Below are 21,250 nucleotides of genomic sequence, written 5' to 3'. Positions count from 1 at the left end.
AATTGCTTTTGGCCAAACAGGAGTTGCTTCACCTGGGTGATTACCTCCCACCGCAAGCGGCAACCCACAGCCAGTGATTGACCCAATGCAGGGATACAAACAAGCTGGCTTCTTTGCCTTGTGGGGGGAAAACTCTTTGTGGCAATTTGTGCTCCTGCATCCATGGTGTGATCAGGTAGAGACAACATCCTTGCTTGCCTACTTCATCTGCTTTATCCTGCCTACCTCACTCCCTTTCTCCTGAAAGCGCTCCTTCAATAAACCACATGCATGCTATTTCCCATTTCAGGTTCTCCTTCCAGAGAGTTTGATCCCAAACAGTTATCCAATGAAATGGGGTTGTCAGTAATGGAAGCAGTGACCTGTCAATTTGCTTTGGCCTGGTAAATTTTCTCTCACTAAGATACACTGTGAAAAGAAAGGAAAAAGACTGGAACATAACATACACATACGCTACACGAAACTAAAGGTTTTAGTGTATTGCTAGACGTAGAGTACAGGTTTCCTCTTGTACGTCAGCTATCAAGTGTGTTGTGTCAAGAAGGATTCTGAGGCCTAAGCTGGGCTTAGTGTGAAAGAGGGTTGATTGATACGTGATGTTTGCTTCAGGCGAGAGATAGAGGTGTACAGAAGGAGATGGTGAAGAATAATTTTGGTGTAGTTTTGCTGTTAAAACAAATCCCTGTCTTTTCTTAACGTTATTACGTTTTCGGTCATATTTTGGGTGCCAGACTCAATGTGGTAAATTCCTCAGTAACTCAATTTCAAAACAAGTGTGTATGTGATGTTCAAAAGGTGCATTTCTGTAGTGGTTAAGAACACAGGCTCCAAGACAAAAGGCCTGGCATGGAATTCTGACTTCTGCACTTACAAATGATGTAACCTTAAACAAGTTACTGAAACCTTGCTTTCTGAGTCTGTGAAACTACGCTAATAGTACCTTCCTCATAGAATTTTTATGAGAATTAAATAAATTCAGGTAAGCTCTTAGAACAATGCACGGTACATTAAGTACTTGCTGACTGTCAGCTTTTATTATTTCCATTTAATGATTTCAGAGTAGTAAAGTTGTCGTCAGTGAGTGATTATTCTTTACCTAAAATGTGTTTTTTAAAAAATTGCATAGCTGGTTATTCGTGCTCATTTAAGAAAAAAGCCTTTTATACTCTAGAATTATAGATTCTAGGCAATGCAATGAAATACAGCTACTTAAACTTTTAAATGAATAAACTGTTGAATAAATCTGGTGATTGACCTTATTACCTGTTCTCGGTCAGGTTAAGGTTGAGGAAGCTGACTCTTTCTGCCGGTTACAAAAGTTAATCACCCTAGGGAAGGCAGTGAAGAGGCTAGTGAAACTGAAAGAGATCTAATCTTAGAGACTGAAGCTCAGGAATATTGATTAGAAGAAAGAATTTTTTAAAGAAACTTCTTTTTTCACCTTTGGAAGTTATTTCGAATGTTGATTTATTTGATTCACTATTTTTGAGCTAAGCTGCAATTTGAATGCCTATTGATCAAAAAATATTTTCTAAATGCCTTACTATCAGGTATTGATAAATATAGGCACATATGATTGCTTTGTGAAGATCGAAAGCATGTGATTTAAGATAGATATACTCTGTTTTGTGAACGTTGTTTGTACAATGTGCGTGGGACTTGAAATAATGTTGATGATGTAAAAATACTGTAATATAGTTGGGCTAATGGGATTTCTAAGTGAAAAATGAAACTGTGTGATTGCCAAGAGAAACTGTTATCAAAACCAAAGTCGTTCCCTCCTGGCGAGTCTGACGCTCCACCAGAAGTAGTTGTCTCACAAAGTAAGGTCTATTTGCAGCAAACAGGAGACCATGCGGAATCATTTCCAGAGTCATGGCTCTTCCTGAGCAAAGGGAAGCAGGGACATTTGATGCGGGGTCGGTGAGCCAAGGAGTCGAAAGAAAGATTTCTTAGACTCTTAAGATCTGGCAGTAGTGCTCTTTTATTTAGAGAATAGTGTAGCATGGGGACAGGACCCATGGGCAGTCAGAGCTTCTGCTGCCCCGAGTTGAGGGTTAGAGCTAAATTTAAGGCATAGGTATATGATTCATCTCTTTACAAGACAAAGGAAAGAACATGAAAAAAAGTTAAAATGGTATCAGTGCAGGTGGGGTCTGGTCATTGGGTGATCCCATGACTTTTAGACAAGAATCAAATCGGATTAAGTAAAGGTTAGAAAGGTTAGACGCCACCACCCTAAACCAGTTACATGAGATTGCCAGACAGCAACCAACTTAAGTTCTTGCCTTCCCCATTAAGAGCTTCTAGGGACAAGGTCATCTCTCCTCTTCTTCCTGGTACAGAGAGGGAGGCACGTTTTACAGGTAGAGATTTACCTTACAAATGTAAATGTGTCCCAAGAAGGGCAAGTTCCATTCCCCAGAGCCTCCTTCCCTGTCCCAGCCCATCAAAAGCAATCAGCCCAAAACAATCCTGATGCCAAAGAGACATATCCTGGGGTGGCCAATTTCAGGTCCCTACAAGGTCATCCCCCCTTCCTTCACAAACGCAAATGTCTCAAAAGGGCAAGCAAATTTCCAGTCCTCGGAGCCTGCTTCTCATCTGCAGTTTTAAAAGTAACCAGCCTAAAAATCCTCATCAGTAGCCATTCCAATGGGTGTGAGGTGGTATCTCAACGAGGTTTTGATTTGCATTTCGCCAGTGATTAGTGATATTGAGCATCTTTTTATTTTTAATTCTAATTAATCGATTAATATCAATTAATTTAGAAAAAATACAAAATTTTTGTCTACATAAAAATGAGGAAAAGAAAACCACCTTTAATCACACGAGCATAGATAACTACCTCTAACATTTTGGTGAGATTTCATCCAGACTATTTTCTACATACTCAAAAAAATGCAAATAAATGGGAACTTACTGTACTTACTGTATTTTAACCATGTTTTAAACTAAATATCAGTGTTAACACTTTCATTTTAATAAGTATTTATGTACAGTAAGATTTGAAATGACTGCAGAGTATTTTTTTAATACGAATTTGTTATACTCAATTTGACCAAAGTCCTATTGTTGAGCACTTATGTTGTTTTTAAATTTGGGGCATTATTAATAGCCCATAGTTCTTTTCTATTGGGAGGACAGGAAATATCTTTAAAAATATTAACAAATGTTCACTGTCTCCCCCGCAAAAAAATGTTAGGAGCCTTCCACATCTTAAATCATTCCACATTTTAAATCATCACATAGGATTTGTGTTCTTTTGTCTTTTGTTATTGCTATTTCAACAGTTGGGTCTATTACTTGTCACTAATGTCTCTGGTTTGTTTTAGTCTCATGTTTCCCAAATGCCTATAGATTTAGATTCCTACTCTTTTATTTCTTGCCTAGAAGTTGAATGGGTGTGGTTAGGTCTCTAATAATTTTTGAAAGAAAAGTTTTAGTTAACTGGTGGGGATAAAAGTCTCCTTGCAGGAACTGTCAGCATTTTAAGAAATTGGAAGGTAAAGCAATCATGTTGAGTGTACTTTATAAATATCCCATGTCTTTTCTTCACCCATCCCACCCCAATCCCATCACAGGTATTCATCATCTCTTACACAGGTTATTAAAATAGTCCTGTTTCTACTGTCACTCTCTAACTCCCACCCTGCATTAGTAAGGTTGGCTATGTTGACAAAAAAAATAGACCTTCAAAGTTCAGCGGCTTAAAGAACAATAAGTTCATTTCTCATCTCCTTCCAGAGTAGGTTTATTACTGAACCAAAGTGGGTTCGCTTCCTGGAGAGTTAAAATCAGACTCTCTACCAGAAGTAGTTGCCACACAAAGTAAGGCTTATTTTCAGCAAATAGGAGACTATGTGGAATCATTTCCAAAGTCATGGCTGTCCCCGTGAGCACGGGACAGCAGGGGCCTTTTACTTAGGATGGGGAAGGACTATTCAAAAAAGAGAGGTGGGTGTTGTCTTGCGCAGGCTCAGTTCGCTCATCTGCGCAGGCGCTACTCTTATGTTGGGGCTCAGTCTGGTTCAGGGTGGTTGTTGATTGCATCTCTTATAACAGAAAAAGAAAAAAGCTATTTAGAGAAACAGTTAAATGCTTCTGAAACCTCCTAGGGGCAATTAGTCAGTGATGGGTTTCCAAGCCAGCAAGTGACTCTCTTCCATATACTGATTCAGCCATCCAAACTCCTTCCGTCTTGTGTCTCTGCCATCTGTTCAGACATTTTTCCTCATTTGTACGATTGGGGCAGGGTCACCATGTCCATATTTCAGCTGGTGAAAAGAGAAAGTAGAAAAAGGTTCAGCCTGGTGCTTGCGTGGGAGTGGAGCACACCACTTCCATCTCACATTCCTTTGGATAGAACATTCTGACATGGCCATACCTAACTTAAGAGAGGCTGGAAATGGAGGCTAGCTGCATGCTCAGCAAGAAAAGAAGACTGGATTTTGATAGACAGCACTCAGTCTCTGCCACACCCTCTCAGCCTCCACACTGCTGTGAGTGCTAGCTATGTGAGTACCAAATCTGATCATGTCATTCCCCTGCTGAAAAAAATATGCAATGGTTTTCTATTATCCAGCAACAAATATCTTTATTGAGCTCTTACTATGTGCTGAATACTATAGATACAAAGATAAGGAAAGTAAAGATTCTGTATTTGTCCTCCTGGAGCTTAGAGAGGAGCTAACATCCTGGGGATCGTACACAGTTCTTCCTTCTTTCTCACTCCTACACCCAATCCATCATGGAGACCTGTGGATTCTACCTGCATCCAAAGTACTGCTCTGCACTCCTCGTCCCTTGCATCCCACTAGTGTCACTGCTCTAGATATTTTTTTAAATCCTAAATTACGTAGCTCCAGGGTTTATGGAAGGCTTTATCAAATGAGCCGTGAATGTGCAGAGTGTGGAGGGAAATGAAGTGTTTAATTTTAACTAATTTGTTGACATTATCTATTTTTATGTTTAGTCTCACTCTACTCTTGCTTGAAGGTGTGAGGGCAAACCTTTTCCAGGAATGCTTTTGGACCCCTTTTCCTCTGTGGAATGACTAGCTTCATTATCTGCGCTGGTGGTCCATGAGGTTTTCTCTCATAGTCTAACAACAAACTTCCTTTAATCTGAGTCGCTTGAATGGCTTTCTGCTCCTAGGTACCAAAAGATTCTTCAGTTAGAATTTGTTTTATTTTTGAAAAGCGTATTTAACATTTAACATGGCTATTGCAGGGTCCTAGGTGTTTGGGGGTTACCATGTCATCCTGCATGGACAGTCCTTTGGCACTGGCTGGTGTCCAGTCTGAAGAGCAAGACATCTGCATTATTTTTCTATTGCTTTTGTGACAAATTACCATAAAAATGGTGGCTTGAAACAAGCCCCATGTATTATCTCACAGCTCTGTGGGTCAGGAGTCTGAAATTGTCAAAAACTGAAAAAATAATTTTTACAAGTACATGTAACTGTGAACTACAATTAACCTGATTTGTTCTAGTTGTGGAACTGAATCATAACGTCAGTCTGAAGTAAGGAAGACAGGATAGCTTTGTAAGTGGAAAGACCTCTACCCCTAGCAATATCTCTGACTAGTTGTGTGAGCTTGGTTAAGTTACTTAACCTCTCCTAGCAATATGTAATAGATTGCTGTAGAATAGTAATAATACCTAAGTCATAGACTCGTTATAAGATTACCTGAGAGTGCTTATAACAAAGTGTATGAAAAATTGCTTGGCATAAAGTAAGTGATCAATAAATGTTAAATAAATAAATATATTTGTTAAATAAAAGAGATGAAGCAGCTGCTTATTCCATTAAGATACAACTCTTTTTAGCTTTTAAAACAGTGAAATGCACAGACCTTAAGGATATGGTTTGACGAGCTTTGACAAATATATGTCCCTGTGTAACCCACATCCTAATCAAGGGAGAGACCTTTTCGGTTACCCTAAAAGTAAAACCGGTGGACAGTTAGCCATTAATGATTAGGTACCTAGTAACTAAGGATGTTTAGGTGGTTATTCACTGTAGCTTGTAGTTTTTCATGTGCCCACGGTTAGCTGTGCTGCTCAGACAGTGTATTGTCTGACTCCCATTGGGTTCCTCATAGATAACATCCCTGATGCTTGGGTTACCACAATAACAGATGCTTGAGTTGTTTTTCAGGAACTGAGTTGACCCCTGTTGGGTTCAGATCCAAGACCACCAGTCCACCACCTGGGCCTGTGCGGGTGTCTGATAGGTGAACTCCTGACGTCACGGAGCCAAAAACTCCACCCTCAGATCATATTAACACCACCATTTTGTGAACACATATCCTATGAAGAGCCATGAAGCATGACTACACTTGCTCCGATCATCAATTACCTCACTTCTCCTTACCTGTCATCATCTATCCCCATGTTTCAGACACCCTGACCCTCTACCCCATAAATTTTCAGAGAGGTGGATTTGAGATTTGTTCTCCATCTCCTCACTTGGATACCTTGTGAATAAACTCTTTCTCTGTAGCAAATTTGTCCTCTTGGTGATTGGCTTATTGTGTGATGAGCAAAACAAACCTGATTTGGTAACAGAAGTTCCTTCGTGTCCTTTTCAAGTCACTCCTTCCTTCCTACCCTACAAGAGGTAAGCACTGTTCAGCCTCTAAAAAGCAGTTTGGCCTATACTTGAAATTCATATAAGTGGAACCATACAGTATGTATCTTTAGTATCTGGCTTCTTTTGATCAAAATAATGTCTGTGAGATTTATCCATGTTGTTGTGTGTTTCAGTTGTTCATTCCTTTATCTTGCCAAGCAGTATGAACATATCACAATGCATTTATTCATTCTCCTATTGATGGATATCTGGGTTATTTCCAGTTATGAATAAAGCTGCTATGAGCATTCTTGAACAAAATTTCTTGTGAATGTAAGTTTTCATTTCTCTTGTGTAAATATCAAGGAGTGGAATTTCTGGGTCATATGGTAAATATATGTTAAACTTGATAAGAAACTGAAGAACAGTTTTCAAAAGCTGGCATACCATTTTAGAGCCCTACCACCAAAATATAAGAATTCTTTTTACACCACTTCCTTGCCACCATTTAACGCTGTCATGATATGTGACAGTGAAGGAAACCAGAATATGTCACCCCAAATATGCCACTCTGGCATATAATTATTTTGAATTAAAGGCACTTCAGAAACAGCAAGTGCAGGGACGACAGTCTGACCTTCCTTTTTATTCCTGAAGGTATGAGATAAAACTCACATGTGAAAGGTACTCTTCCTGTATCAGGAAGAAGGAAGACTTTCTTTTCATTTTTTTTTTTTTTTTGAGGAAGAGTAGCCCTGAGCTAACATCTGCTGCCAATCCTCCTCTTTTTGCTGAGGAAGACTGGCCCTGAGCTAACATCCATGCCCATCTTCCTCTACTTAATATGTGGGATGCCTGCCACAGCATGGCCTGTCAAGTGGTGCCATGTTAGCATCCAGCATCCGAACCGGCGAACCCAGGGCCACCGAAGTGGAATGTGCGCACTTAACCCCTGTGCCACCGGGCCAGCCCCTGAGCTCAGAGAGGGCACCAGAGGAATCTGCAATCCATTGGTGTCCTCTCATATGGTTACCTTCCCGCAGTTTGCTGACCTTGGAAGTCTACGACTGCTTTCTTTTGTTCTTCCATTTCTCTACAGATTTATTTATTTATTTATTTATTTATTTATTTATTATTATTTTGGTGAGGGAGATTGACCCTGAGCTAACGACTGTTGCCAATATTCCTCTTTTTTGCTTGAGGAAGATTGTCTCTGAGCTAACATTTGCGCCAATCTTCCTCCACTTCGTATGTGGGATGCCTCCACAGCATGGCTTGATGAGCAGTGTGTAGGTCTGTGCCCAGGATCTCAACCTGTGAACCCGAGGCTGCCGAAAAGGAACACACAAACCCAACCACCATGCCATCAGGCCAGCCCTCTCTACAAATGTATTGCTCTTTGTTGAAGATACTATACAAGCTGGAATTCAAGGCTGCCATTTTGAGTTACCTGTTGTGTAGATTTCTCTCCCATGATGGGCAGCGCGTGTGTTAATAGGCTGGTTTTCTCTTGTTAATCTGTCTTTTGGTTATAGAGCCCCAGCTGAAATCCTAAGGTGGACGGAAGTAAGGTTTTGCCTCCTTCACAACAAGGACTGTGCCCAATCCTCAATTCTCTCTCCCTCTCCCCATTTTATCCTCACAATGACCCAATGAAATAGGCACTAATATCACCCAAATTTTATAGACAAGGAAACTGGAGTACAGAAATATAAACTAACTTGCCCAAGGTCACACAATTCTCAAACCGTGGTGCAGGGGATTTGACCTGGTAGCCTGCCTCCAGCACTGCTCTCTCTCTCAGTAGTTACTGCCTTTCCAGGTGTAGCCGATGTAGGGAGAGAGCTACAAGAGATCTTGTTGCAATATTTTATATATAATCTACTTTACATAATCATTCTTAGTACAAATGGAAAGAGTTGGCCTAAATGGATGATTTTATGAATTTGGCACCTGTGCCCTTGGTTCCTCCTAAACTTCCTGGTTATTTTTCAAAGCCTTGAACACTGAGGTGTATTTTTCCATCCTGGGTCGTGGAGCTGATCCCAAAGGAGGAAGGAGGATTGAAGAACAGCCTTGTTGCATTAGGGCAAGGCGACAACACTCTTAGGTCTTCTCTCAACTCTGAACACCTAACTTACTGCTTTACAAAAAAAGTAGCTTCTGTATCCATAGGAAATATCTGTGAACCATTTGCTACAGACAAGTTAGCTTTCTTATTTTGTAATTATTAGTCCTGGCAATCATATTTCATCCAAAAAGAATAAGTGGAAAAGGAAAAACATGAATTTAAAATTTTTCTAGTTTTAGACTGCAGCTGATATAAATGTGCATGTATTTGTGAGGGTATGAATGTGTATTTGTTTATTTAAATATATTTTGCTCGAAGATTTTCTTTGTCCTTTCCTGTACTCTGTGAAGATAAATGAGAGCATTTGTCTTTTCTGTTATCTGAGGTACACACTGAAAATAGAATCAAAATTTAGGATTTAGATTTAGCAATAGTAAAATTAAAAAGTCTATTAAAATTCACAAATTACAAGGATGATATTTTTACAAGGCCTCAGAAGGTCTGAGAAAATCTTATATTTCACAATAAAATCAATTTGTTTTGCGCGAGTATTCAAATGGAAACTTTTTAATTCCCAAATGTGTTTTTGTACAATAGTATAATTAATTGTGATAATTATATTATAAGGGTAAATTTATATGTGTGTAGGAGATGGTAGTGGGAGGCCCACATAGAAATTATGAAAAGGGAAATAACACTCCATCTTTTAGAGTTAAAGTACAAAAACAATATATACTGGTTTCAAGTAGGGATATGTCACTTAAAAAGAAAGACAAGCTTCTAGGATTGCAAGGCTGAAGCTCAATTGAATTTATTTTTATAGCTAAAGAAAGAATGTGTTGAGTAGAAGAGGAATTGATTGGCCTTTTAAACAAAGGAAAAGGGAAATCCCTGAAGAAAATCTTGGCTGTGCTCGTTCAACACTGCTCAGGGGAAGAAACTTCCTTGGAAACCTTCAGAAATCATTTTCCAGGTGGCAGATCTAACCCAGTTTTGAAAGTGGGCGCATCAGGTCTCTCACTAGGAATGGTTCAGGTTATTTAACTTATTCCCTTTGCTCCATTTCAATGTCCACCCTTCAACCTTGGGGTCATCATTTTTTTCTTCCCCTGAAGTTGTGCCCCTAAGGAGACGATGTGCTAGGCTTATTACCCTGAGTATTCTGGTCTCTGCAGCAGGTGTGTTTTTATCATGAATCCAAACATTGCCGCTCAGCCTTTATGCGCTAGCCCCTTTGAGCTTGTTACTGTGAACTTAGGGAAAGCCTGCCCAAGCTAACTTTTAAGCCTTCAGGGGGAGGAGTCACACCCTGCAGGCACTCTAGTAAAGTTAGCAAGGTAGTAATGGCACAAATTACTAGCATTTTCCCCCCAAAGACCTCTGCATCATTGAGCACAGATTTCTTTCGAGACGTCAACAATGCAGTTGCTGCTCATTTCAAGAATCTATTGAGATAACACGAAATAATATTTACAGAGAGCTTTTCTCTCCTAGAAAAGAAAAAAGACTGATATTTGTTAATTTACAGAATCAAATTAATAGGAACACACATAATTTTGTTCTGCTCTTATAAAATATCTTTCTACCTTGCAGATGGAATGAACTCTCATGATGAAAAGGAAAGCCATATCTCTAAAATTGTTTTAAAAATTAGATAAAGATAAAATTGATGAAATATTCAAACGCTTAAACTATTTTTTTTTTTTAAAAAAACAGTGAATTCAATTATTTGGGAGGCAAGTCTTTGAAAACCATTTAAATGTTTTGAAACGAACAGATGAGGAATATCAAAGTCAAACTATTTTGCCATTGCTATGTAGAAATTTTATTTTAAAAATATGTATTATAAATATACGTAGGGATAATATAAAAATCTGAATCTCATATAATAAATCATACTCTGTGTGAGACCCTACAATAGATTTGTTCACTGGAGAAAAAGTAAATTTGTCAGAAGCTACATGGAAGTGCAATGGTAATTTTAGGTAAAATGAAAGAGGTGATGATAATGTTAACTAACATTTAAAATTAATGTCCCCTTGGGGCCAGCCCTGTGGCCAAATGGTTAAGTTCCTAGGCTTTCCCTTGCCAGGGTTTTGCTGGTTCGGATCCTGGGCACGGACATCACACTGCTCATCAGGCCGTGCTGAAGTGGCATCCAACATAGCACAACTAGAAGGACCTACAACTAGAATATACAACTATGTACTTGGGGCCTTTGGGGAGAAGACGAAGAAGGAGAAAAAAAGAAGATCGGCAACAGATGTTAGTTCAGGTGCCCATCTTTAAACAAATAAATAAATAAAATTAATGTCCCCTTTGTGTCTCTGAAATTTGGTCTTTCCAATAGTCCTTCTTCACAGGGGAGACACCTAAAGCCTAGAGAGGGTAAGTAAGGTCCTCAGAGTTACAATGCCAAAAAGTAGTGAAACAGGGATTCCAACTCAGACGGCTTATCTCCGAAGTTTGTTCTCTCAATCACTACAGCATGTTGCAGAAAAATTGATGCTTATTTCAAAATGCAGCCATTCGAACCCATATTTCATTAGTGTTACATAAGAGGAGAAATTCTAGGTAAACAATGGTTGACTGAGCTGTCAAACACAGCTAAAATTTCAAGTAGGAACTTGAATACTCTCTGACAGCCCTTGATGACTGTTGCTAACTCAGTTCCACTCTTTACATTGAATAGTACAAACAAATATTTCTAAAGTAGGTTTGAAGTCAGAAATCTCAAATGCATTTGCCTACCTGTCCTTATTTTCCCCTCCGCAGCCTCGCCAGGGCATTGGGGAATTCTATTCTAATCTGTGTTCCACAAGATATTAATTCCATGGAAATGTTGGGCTAAATGAAAATAAAATGTATTTCTTTATTCAAAATTTCTCAGAGTCTTGGGGCTGGCCTGGTGGCACAGTAGTTAAGTTCTTGTGCTCTGCTTCTGCGACCCGGGGTTTGATGGTTGGCATCCTGGGCACGGACATATGCACTGCTTATCAAGCCATGCTGTGGGAGGCGTCCCACATATAAAATAGAGGAAGCTGGGCACAGAAGTTAGCTTAGGGCTAGTCTTCTCAGCAAAAAGTGGAGGATGGGTGGCGGATGTTAGCTCAGGGCTATCTTCCTCAAAAAAAAGAAAAATTTCTCAGAGCCTTTAAATTGATAATACAAACTCTAAGAGGGCAACAAACTATGCAGCATTTCCTAAATTTATTTAACCATGTAACTGTACTTGCTGAAAATGAGCATGTTGGGGTCTACTGTTCCCCCAAACATTCTGTTGAGAGCTGCCCTAAGTCAATTTTTCAGGCACAGCTAGAAGGTTCTTTTTGGTAGATTAGTGTAGCCTCTAGTAGTTAGAGTGGATGAGAACTGACTCTTCCTCCTCAACCTTGTTGCCAGGTTGTAAGGAAAGCAAGTGTGGGACAAAATTATGAGACATTTGCTAAACCGAAATTTATTTATTTATTTATTTTAATTGAGGTTACCTAACAGTATATAAATTTCAGGTGTACATCATTATATTTTGACTTCTGAGTAGATTACATTATGTTCACCACCCACAAACTAATTATCACCCGTCACCACACACATGTGGCCTATCACCACATCTCGCTCCTCCCTCCCTTCTTTCCCTCTGGGAACCACCAATCTATTCTTTGTATCTATGTGTTTGTTGTTGTTTTTATCTTCTACTTATGAGTGAAATGATACGGTATTTGACTTTCTCCATCTGACTTATTTTGCTTAGCATAATACACTCAAGGTCCATCCACGTTGTTGCAAATGGCAAGATTTCATCTTTTCTAATGGCTGAGTAGTATTCCGTTGCGTATATATACCACATCTTCTTTATCCATTTATCCACTGATGAGCACTCAGATTGTTTCCAAGTCTTGGCTATTGTGAATAATGCTGCAACGAACATAGGTTGCGTGTATCTTTATGCATTCATGTTTTCGTGTTCTTTGGATAAATCCCCAGAAGTGGAAATGCTGGATCATACGGTATTTCCATTTTTAATTTTTGAGGAATCTCCATACTGTTTTCCACAGTGTCTGTACCAGTGTGCATTCCCACCAGAAGCGTATGAGAGTTCTCTTTTCTCCACGTCCTCTCCAACACTTGTTATTTCTTGTCTTGTTAATTATAGCTATTCAGGCGGGCATGAGGTGATATCTCATCACAGTTTTGATTTGCATTTCCCTAATAATTAATGATGTTGAACACCTTTTCATGTGTCTGAGAAGTTTATTATTAATAAAGTGTAAAACAATTAATATGATCTCAATAAAATCCAGATCTCTGCCCTTTTAAATGCTTTGGTCACAGCCTGCATGAAAGATTCATTCAAGACAGAACTATGAATACAGGCAGATCTAGTTAAACTTGTGGTCAGCATGAGGCAATCAGAGAGAGTGCCCATGACTGGACTCGAAATCTTTCAGAGATCAAGTCTCAAGTGCCAGCCCTAAGCTTACTGGCCAGAGGGCTTGCTAGATGTTTATTCCTTATTTAAAGAATAGCAGAGATTGTCTTAAAATATTTCCTCCAAGCCAAAAAGCTTGAATAATATTAATTTCACCAATGCAGTAAAATCAACTAGTACGCATTTATATCATATTGTCTATACTGAATTATCTTAAAGACATTTTAGCCATCATTATACACACATATACACATTGGGAAATGTTGGAGGAACAGATAACATCAGTTACCTTAGTTTGTGTCTTAGAGCAGCGTGGCCAGTGGTGTGAAATTATGGGAGCGGGAGGGGAAATATCTACATCATAAAATAACGTTGCTGAAAGGTGGTCCACGAAGCAGGCATCAGAATCACCTGAAGTTCTTGTTCAATATAAAGATTCTTGGGCCTTACCTCAGACCTGCTGAATCAGTTTGCATTTTTAACAGTACGTCAAATGATTATCACGCACACCAAGATCTGAGAGCCATCGGCACTGAAAATAAGTTATAAACCTTCCAGAAGTGGCTTCAGAATTTTTTTTCCTGGGGTTGGCCTGGTGGCGCAGCGGTTAAGTGTGCATGTTCCACTTCTCGGCAGCCTGGGGTTCACCGGTTGGGATCCCTGGTGTGGACATGGCGCCGCTTGGCAAGCCGTGCTGTGATAGGTGTCCCACATATAACGTAGAGGAAGATGGGCATTGATGTTAGCTCAGGGACAGTCTTCCTCAGCAAAAAGAGGAGGATTGGCAGTAGTTAGCTCAGGGCTAATCTTCCTCAAAAAAAAAAAAGAAAGAAAAAGAATTTTTTTTCCTGCTCTACTTTTGGAGGTGTTTTGTCTCTGAAAAGCTTCTTGTGCAAAAAAAAAGAGAATATAATTAAAGTGAAGATCTTAAAAAATTTTAAAGGATCATCTACTGGTAGGTAAACCAATGTGATTGAAGAAGTCACGACACTTGTCCTTTCCTGATCGTTGGCACCACAGGTGATATCCACAAGATTTAATAACTGATATGGCAATGGGCACCAACCAACCGGAATTGATACCTCCAGCTTGCAGGACCAGTGAACTGGCACTTTCTTGGGCCTGTACACATCAGCCCACAAATGACAATCTCCACAGCTGGCATACAGATTTTTGCATAATGAAGAGAGGTAGGGTGCCATTTATTTCCTCTTCTTTTTAACTTTCAGGTTTTGTTGTTTTTATCAGACTTGCTGTGTACTGATGGTTGGGTTGGATACAGAGCGGTGTGCCTGAGCCAGCTCTTTATTGGCTCCGGAAAGCTGGTTGTTGGCATCTCTTCCTAACTCTATGTTCAGTGATATTACATTGTTGCTTGAAATCCATCACGGTGGGAATGTTTATATGATGGTAAATGCTACAAGTCAGCCTCCCTCCCAGAGCTGGTTGTTAAATATTTAACAGTACACAACTGGAGAGACATTATTATTTTTTTCACCACCACCACAAAATATATATATAAATATATATCTCTCTCTAATATATATATATTTTTCACCACCACTACAAAATATATATAAATATATATCTAATTATATACATAAATATGTATTTTTCACCACCACCACATAATATACATATATTTATATATATATATTTTGTGATGGTGAAAAAATACATATTTCATGTATATAATTAGATATAATATAAAATTCATTATTTTAACTGTTTTTAAGTGTACTGTTGAGTGGCATTAAGAACATTCACACTGTTGTACAACCATCACACCTATTCATCATCCTAAACGGAAACTCTCTCCCCATTAAATAATAAGTCCCCAGCCCCTGCTAACCTCTGTTCTACCTTGTGTCTCTATGAACTTGCCAGTTCTAGGTAACTCTACAAGGGGAATCAATATTGGTCCTCTTGTGTCTGACTTCTTTTAGCATAATGTTTTCAAGATGCATCCATGTTGTAGCATGTTTCAGAATTTCATTCCTTTGTAAGGCGGAATAATACTCCGTTGTATGTATATATCACATTTTGTTTATCTATTCATATGTTGATGGACATTTGGGTTGTTTCTACCTGTACAACTTTATTATAGGGCATAATTTACAAGCAACAAAATTGTACATTTTTAGGTATACATTTTGATTCTTTTCGAAAAATGTACATACTCACGCAACCACCGCCACAACCAAGATACGGAATAGTCCCACCACTCTGGAAAGTTTCTTCTTTCACCTCTGTGGTCAATATGACTCAAAGCCCCTGTCTCAGGCAACTACTGATCTGATTTCCATCAATATAGATTGGTTTTGCCTGATCTAGAACTGCATATAGACAGAATCATACAGTATTGTATTTGTTTTGGGCCTGGCTTTTTTTACTCAGTATTGTATTCATTTTTACTTGACTTTTTATTGTTTTTGGGATTCAGGTAGGTTGTTGTATGTATCAATGAGTCATTCCTTTTTATTGCTGAGCAGCATTCCATTGTCAAGAACTGTGAAAAATCTGAGATTTTATTCTACTTGATAGCTAACAAGTTAGCCTGCTGCAGGTTCATGGCAGAGGATAGAAACTTCTGGGTCAGAGGCAAGTCTTCATCGCTCATGGCACAGCAGGCAGCATGAACTTTATGCCTCTGCCACTTCCCCAAAGCCCCAAGTCCCATGGAGGTGATTCAGACAGGTCTGTATGGATGCTACACACAGTAAATTTGAGTGATAGCCGGGGGGTCCCAAGCTTAGGAAACCCCAATCTTTTACAAGAGGCTGCAGGGAACTCTGACCGTTTGTCCGGGAGGGAGACATTATCTTTATTATACCGGACAGGAGAAAACTTGCCCTCTGCTCCAGATGGAGAAAATATCTCTATCTTCCAAGCGTATCTGCTACCCAAGAATGCTTACAAAGATTATCTTGAGCGAAGCTGTCAGTGCCTCTGTTCACAAGATGTGTAGAGACGCAAAAGACCCACGGAAAATCATTTTCCAATATCTATTATAGGAAGACATTTGTTTACCATTCTCCTATTGATGGACATGTGGGTGGTTTGTGCTTTTGGCTATTATAAATAAAGCAGATATGAACATTCTTGTATAATTCTTTTTGTATGTGCTTTCATTTCTCTTGAGTGAATACCTACGAGTACAATTGCTAGGTCATAGTAAGTATATATAACACAGTTAAAAAATTCCTTATTTTCCAAAACAGTCATAGCATGTTTACTCCTACCACTAATGTGCGAGTGTTCCAGGTGCTCCTCCTACTTGCCAGCCAACGTCAACGTTTCACCATGCTCTATTATTATTATTATCATTATTATTTATTTCTCTCTCTGTTTCTTGCTATATCCCCAAATTCTTAGAGTAAGTGCAGACATAACACCCTCTTACCCCTAAATATTTCTCTTTCATTTTTTTTTTAAAGATTGGCACCTCAGCTAACAACTGTTGCTAATCTTTTTTTTTTTCCTGCTTTTTCTCCCCAAATTCCCCCAGTACATAGTTACATATTTTAGTCGTGGGTCCTCTTAGTTGTGGCATGTGGGACACCGCCTCAGCATGGCCTGATGAGCAGTGCCATGTCCGTGCCCTGGATCTGAACCAGCGAAACCCTGGGTGCCAAAGCAGAGCGTGTGAACTTAACCACTCGGCCACGGGGCCGGCCCCTCTGTGTGTTTCTTAAAAGCAGACTTTTCTCATATATAACCACAGTGCAATTTTTAACATCAGGAAATTAATATTGATACGATACTATTATCTAACCTATAACTCTCGTTCAGAATTCACCAGCTTTGCCCATAAGATCCTTTATAGTAAAAGAAAATCTGGGATCACATGTTGTATTCAGTAGTAATGGTCCTTTAGATTCTTAACAGAGTGATTTGCCTTAGTTTTTATTTTGTGTTAGGAGCAGAAGGCCTTGCAAAGCTAACCTCTCTCCCCCTTTTTAAGGATTATGATCCCCCATTTAGTCTTTATTTTTAATATATTAACTAATTCATTATACAAGGTAATACATTCACATGGTTTAAAAGGCACAAAGTATTCAGAGGGAAAAACTTTCCTTTCTCCCCACCTCCCAGCCTCCCAACTGCCTCCCTGAAAGCAATGTTTCTAGCTTCCTGTCTGTCCCTCCAGAGGTATTTTATGCACATAAAAGCGAAAATGTAAAACATTATCCTCCAACCCCCAGCCCCAGTACACATGGTTAAGCTTCCTTATGGAAGGGAGTAAGTTCCTCATAATCAGAAGGGGTTCCATAGCGTTCTTGACTTCTGGGTATTTTCTGAATCTATTGACATCCATGTCAATAGTAAGAAAATCTAATCTCCATTATTTTAGTTAATTTTATGCCTCAAAAATCTTCCTTCCAAACTTAGTTGGTTTCAAGCTTGACTTCTACTTGCAGGTGAGCTACGCCTCACTGCCAGCTCCCATTCTGTCTACTATTTACTGTAGGGATTTTTCTATTGAAAAAAAAATCTGGTGACTTCCAAAGTAAGAATTCATAAGCATTTCCCTAACTGGCTGTGTATGCACACTTTTTTGCACAAATCTGCTCGCTACTGTTTGCTGAGCACTTGAGAGGAGGAGCTAGTTGTCTTTTAAAGCAAGTAGGTAATCTGGCAGTGACTAGAAAAGGGATTACGGTAAACCAGTTTCCTCTTTCAAATTAAATTGACCTTATCCAGATTAAGGAGCTATTGCTACTTGCCTCTACTTTTCTGTCTCCTCCAATAGATAATTAGGGGGCAGGGAGCGTCACTGAGAGAAATGCAGAAGACTGTCACATATCAGGGGCTCTGTCCATGTGCACTGAACAGAAGAATAAACAAGTTTATCTACCCAGGCGATTCGAAACTTTTTCTTCTTGCACTTGAGTTACTTGCAAGAAAGATTCTAGAGAGCTGAACAAAATGAGGATCATATCTAATTTCTGGAGGAAGACCTTGTTTAAAGCTCTAGACTAGGAGCCTCTGGGGTCAGTGCTGGTGATTTAGGGAAGATTTGCCTTATATTCCAAGAATGGCAAAGCCTCAAAGGCCTTGGCAGTGTAGACCCAGAGAGTCTTTCTGCTTGGCCATGGGCGTGACTGCTGTATTTTCCAGATCCAAATTTAGGATATATAACCCGAAAAGAAAATTTCCCCTTGACATGTGAATTTATTTATAATTTACAATATAATATAATAAGCAATTTAATAACTATGTACAATAGCATAATAATTATATACATAATATTTATAGGTTTATTCATTATAAGGTATAAAAAATACGGTCCAGGAACTCTCCTTACTCTCTCGTGAGTCTACTACCTTTTGTTTTTACTAGTGAATCTACTGGGGTTTTTTTAGATGATTATATTATAGAAAATTTCACACACAAAAATGGAGAACAAATCCCCATATTCCTATCCTCCAGCTGCAATAGTTATCAGCTCGTGGACAAACTTGTTTTGTCTCTGCCCCACCTATCCTCCCTCCCTGCAGGCATAGTTGAAGCAAATCCCAGACCATCACTTCAGATCAGCATTTCATCCATAAATACTTCGGTATATTTTAAACATAATTACAATTCCTTTATCATTATCCATGATTCCTTAATATTATCAAATATCTACTGTTCATATTTCCCTGATTGCCATATATATATAATTCATAATTTCTTTGTTTGAATCAGGACCCTTGGAGAGTCCATACATTAGAATTGGTTGGTACATCGTTTAAAATTTTCTTAATCTATGACTTCCTACTCAATCTCTTCTTACTTCTTCAAAATAATTGTTTTTAAAGAAACCAAGTTGTCTTGTTGAGTTTCCTACATTCCGACTGCGCTGACTGCACAGCCGTGGTGTAGTTAATATGTTCCTCTGCCCTTAATTTCCATAAATTGGTAGTTAGATCTAGGCTTGATCAGATTCATTTTTGAATTTTTTGGTAAGAGTTTTTAGAAAGATAGTATTATGTACTCTAATAATAAGGTACATAATTTCTGTTTCACTCTCTGTGATTTAAGCAGCTATTGATGATCATTGCCTAGATCCATTTGTTTACTAAAGTTTGCAGAATGGTGATATTTTAATTCTATTGCTCCTTCCTCACTTATTAGCTGGAATATTTCTACAAAAAGAAAATTTTTCTGAGCAACTGTTTGGTCCAAGTTTTCCACTGAAGATTTCCCCATATCCTTAAATATTCCTGTTTTTAACGGTTTTAGTGTCTCTTAAGGATTTTTCCAAACTTGATATACTCATTCTCTCTGTTGGAGATTTAGACTTTCTGATTTTTCAATCTGTAAAAGATGATGGGGTCACCATTCTTGTACATTTCTTATAAATAAATCCATATTGACATATCTGGTTATTCCTTTGGAATAGATTCCTAGCAGTGGAAGGCCAAGGCATAAAAAGTTTTGTAGTTTCTTCCTGCATATTCAAAAGTGTCTTCCTGAAAAGCAGCAGTTTATTCCCTCCACCAATGAGGTTGCCTCTTCTCCTATATATCCTTACCATTCACACATATTTAATGTATTTGTATTCCATGTTTTATATTAAATGTAAATCATAACAATTGAATTAGGAATGCACCTACTATAAATACAGTAAGAAAAGTCAAGGCTTGTTATTTTATTTTGCAGACTGCAAAGAAGTAAGGAAAAGCAATTGCTCAGATATGAGAACATAAAAAATTAATCTTAGAATCTCAACACCGTGGTGAACTATTGAACTACTTAGTGGGCCTCATGTCTATTCACCTATTGTTTTCCGGAACTAGTGATAATTATAGAGTAGCTTTGTGTGTGCGTGTAATTTATTGTTCTAAATTTTTCAAAGTAATATTAAAAAAAGTAAATTTCTGACTATAAACGTTACATGCTAATTGCAAAATGCTGCACTAAGGGATAGTATCTTAGAAATAATCCCCCAGGCTCTGCAACTGCCATGTCGTAATTCTGAAGTTTTCTTTAGTTGACTATAGTTCTTTAGTTGACTATAATATATATATATAATAATAAGTTTCTTTAGTTGACTATAATAATAGGTATAATAATAAAGGGTTTCGTCGTTTTTCTTTCCTTGTAAATTCAGGGGTTTTGAGATCTGGATTCAGAATTTAACTTTGGAGTTTATTAGATATGTACATCCTTGTGCGTTAGTTTCCTCAAGGCTGGTATTCAACTGGGAGGCGCTGGGTGGCTATTTGGGGAGTTTACAGCTGGCCGCTGTGCTGATAGTTTGGTGCTGAGCTGTATCAGTTGTTAAGCCTTTTGAGCATCATCCTTGGGGACATGAATATCAATTTGTAAGTTGCGCCTTCTGACTTTCATTGTGGGTTCAAGGATGCTTATCTGAATCCCAACAGAGCCCCTTTATTCACTCTCTAGCTGTGGAAATTGTCAAACTTTTCCTGCTTAGCAGAATTGGTGAGAGAGGCAAAGTGACACCCACGTGTGAGAAGATATTTGCAGGGACTATGAATACATGTAGGATCTGCAAGGTGGCATTTATCCTGTGCAATGATCATGTGACTTTTACAAAAAAATTTGTGAAAGGATGTCCTTCTTTACGTAAGTTGGTCTGTTTGCTTTTTTAACTTTTTTAGGAAACAAAATTGGAAAGTTTACTGCTTAGAATGGGTCTTCTTCAGAACTTCGTAATGGAACTTATAGGTGTGTTATTACAGGGTGTGTTAATGTCTCAAGTTTGGGGACATGGTCAAGTAGGCATGCTTGGACAAATAATGCCTGATTCCACTTATATGAAGTATCTGAAATACTCTTAAAGAAGCAGAAAATAGAATGGTGGTTGCTAGGGGACATGGGGAGTTGATGTTCAATGGATGTAAAATTATAGTTATGCAAGATGAGTGAGTTCTAGAGATCTGCTGAACAACATAGCAGTGCCTATTGTTAGCAATAGAGTGTTGTGCACTTAAAAACTTGTTAAGAGGGTAGATCTCATGTTAAGTGTTCTTGCCACAGAAGAAAAAAAATTCTTTTAAAGCAAAGGGACACAAGGAAACTTTTGGAGGTGATGGATATGTTTATTACCTTGATTGTGGTGATGGGAACATGGGTGCATGCATCTGTTAAAACTCATCAAGTTGTATACATTAAATATGTGCAGTTTTTTGTGTATCAATTATATCTTAGTAAAGCTGTA

The 21,250-nt window shown here is 38.5% G+C and overlaps 1 protein-coding gene across 1 annotated transcript in view; it reads right to left on the bottom strand.

Moving 5' to 3' along the window:
• Positions 1–1,966: 1,966 nt before the first annotated feature.
• INVS (inversin) overlaps positions 1,967–21,250 on the bottom strand; it is a 223,837-nt gene continuing 204,553 nt past the window's right edge. The window contains exon 15 of the mRNA XM_070250816.1: positions 1,967–4,277. Coding sequence (XP_070106917.1) covers positions 4,274–4,277 — 4 coding nt within the window. The 3' untranslated portion in view covers positions 1,967–4,273. The remainder of the gene's footprint in view (positions 4,278–21,250) is intronic.

The sequence above is a fragment of the Equus caballus genome, chromosome 25, assembly GCF_041296265.1.
Source record: "Equus caballus isolate H_3958 breed thoroughbred chromosome 25, TB-T2T, whole genome shotgun sequence".
NCBI lineage: Eukaryota > Metazoa > Chordata > Mammalia > Perissodactyla > Equidae > Equus > Equus caballus.
The sequence above is the reverse complement of the archived record's forward strand: the minus strand, read 5'-3'. Positions and strand labels throughout refer to the sequence as shown.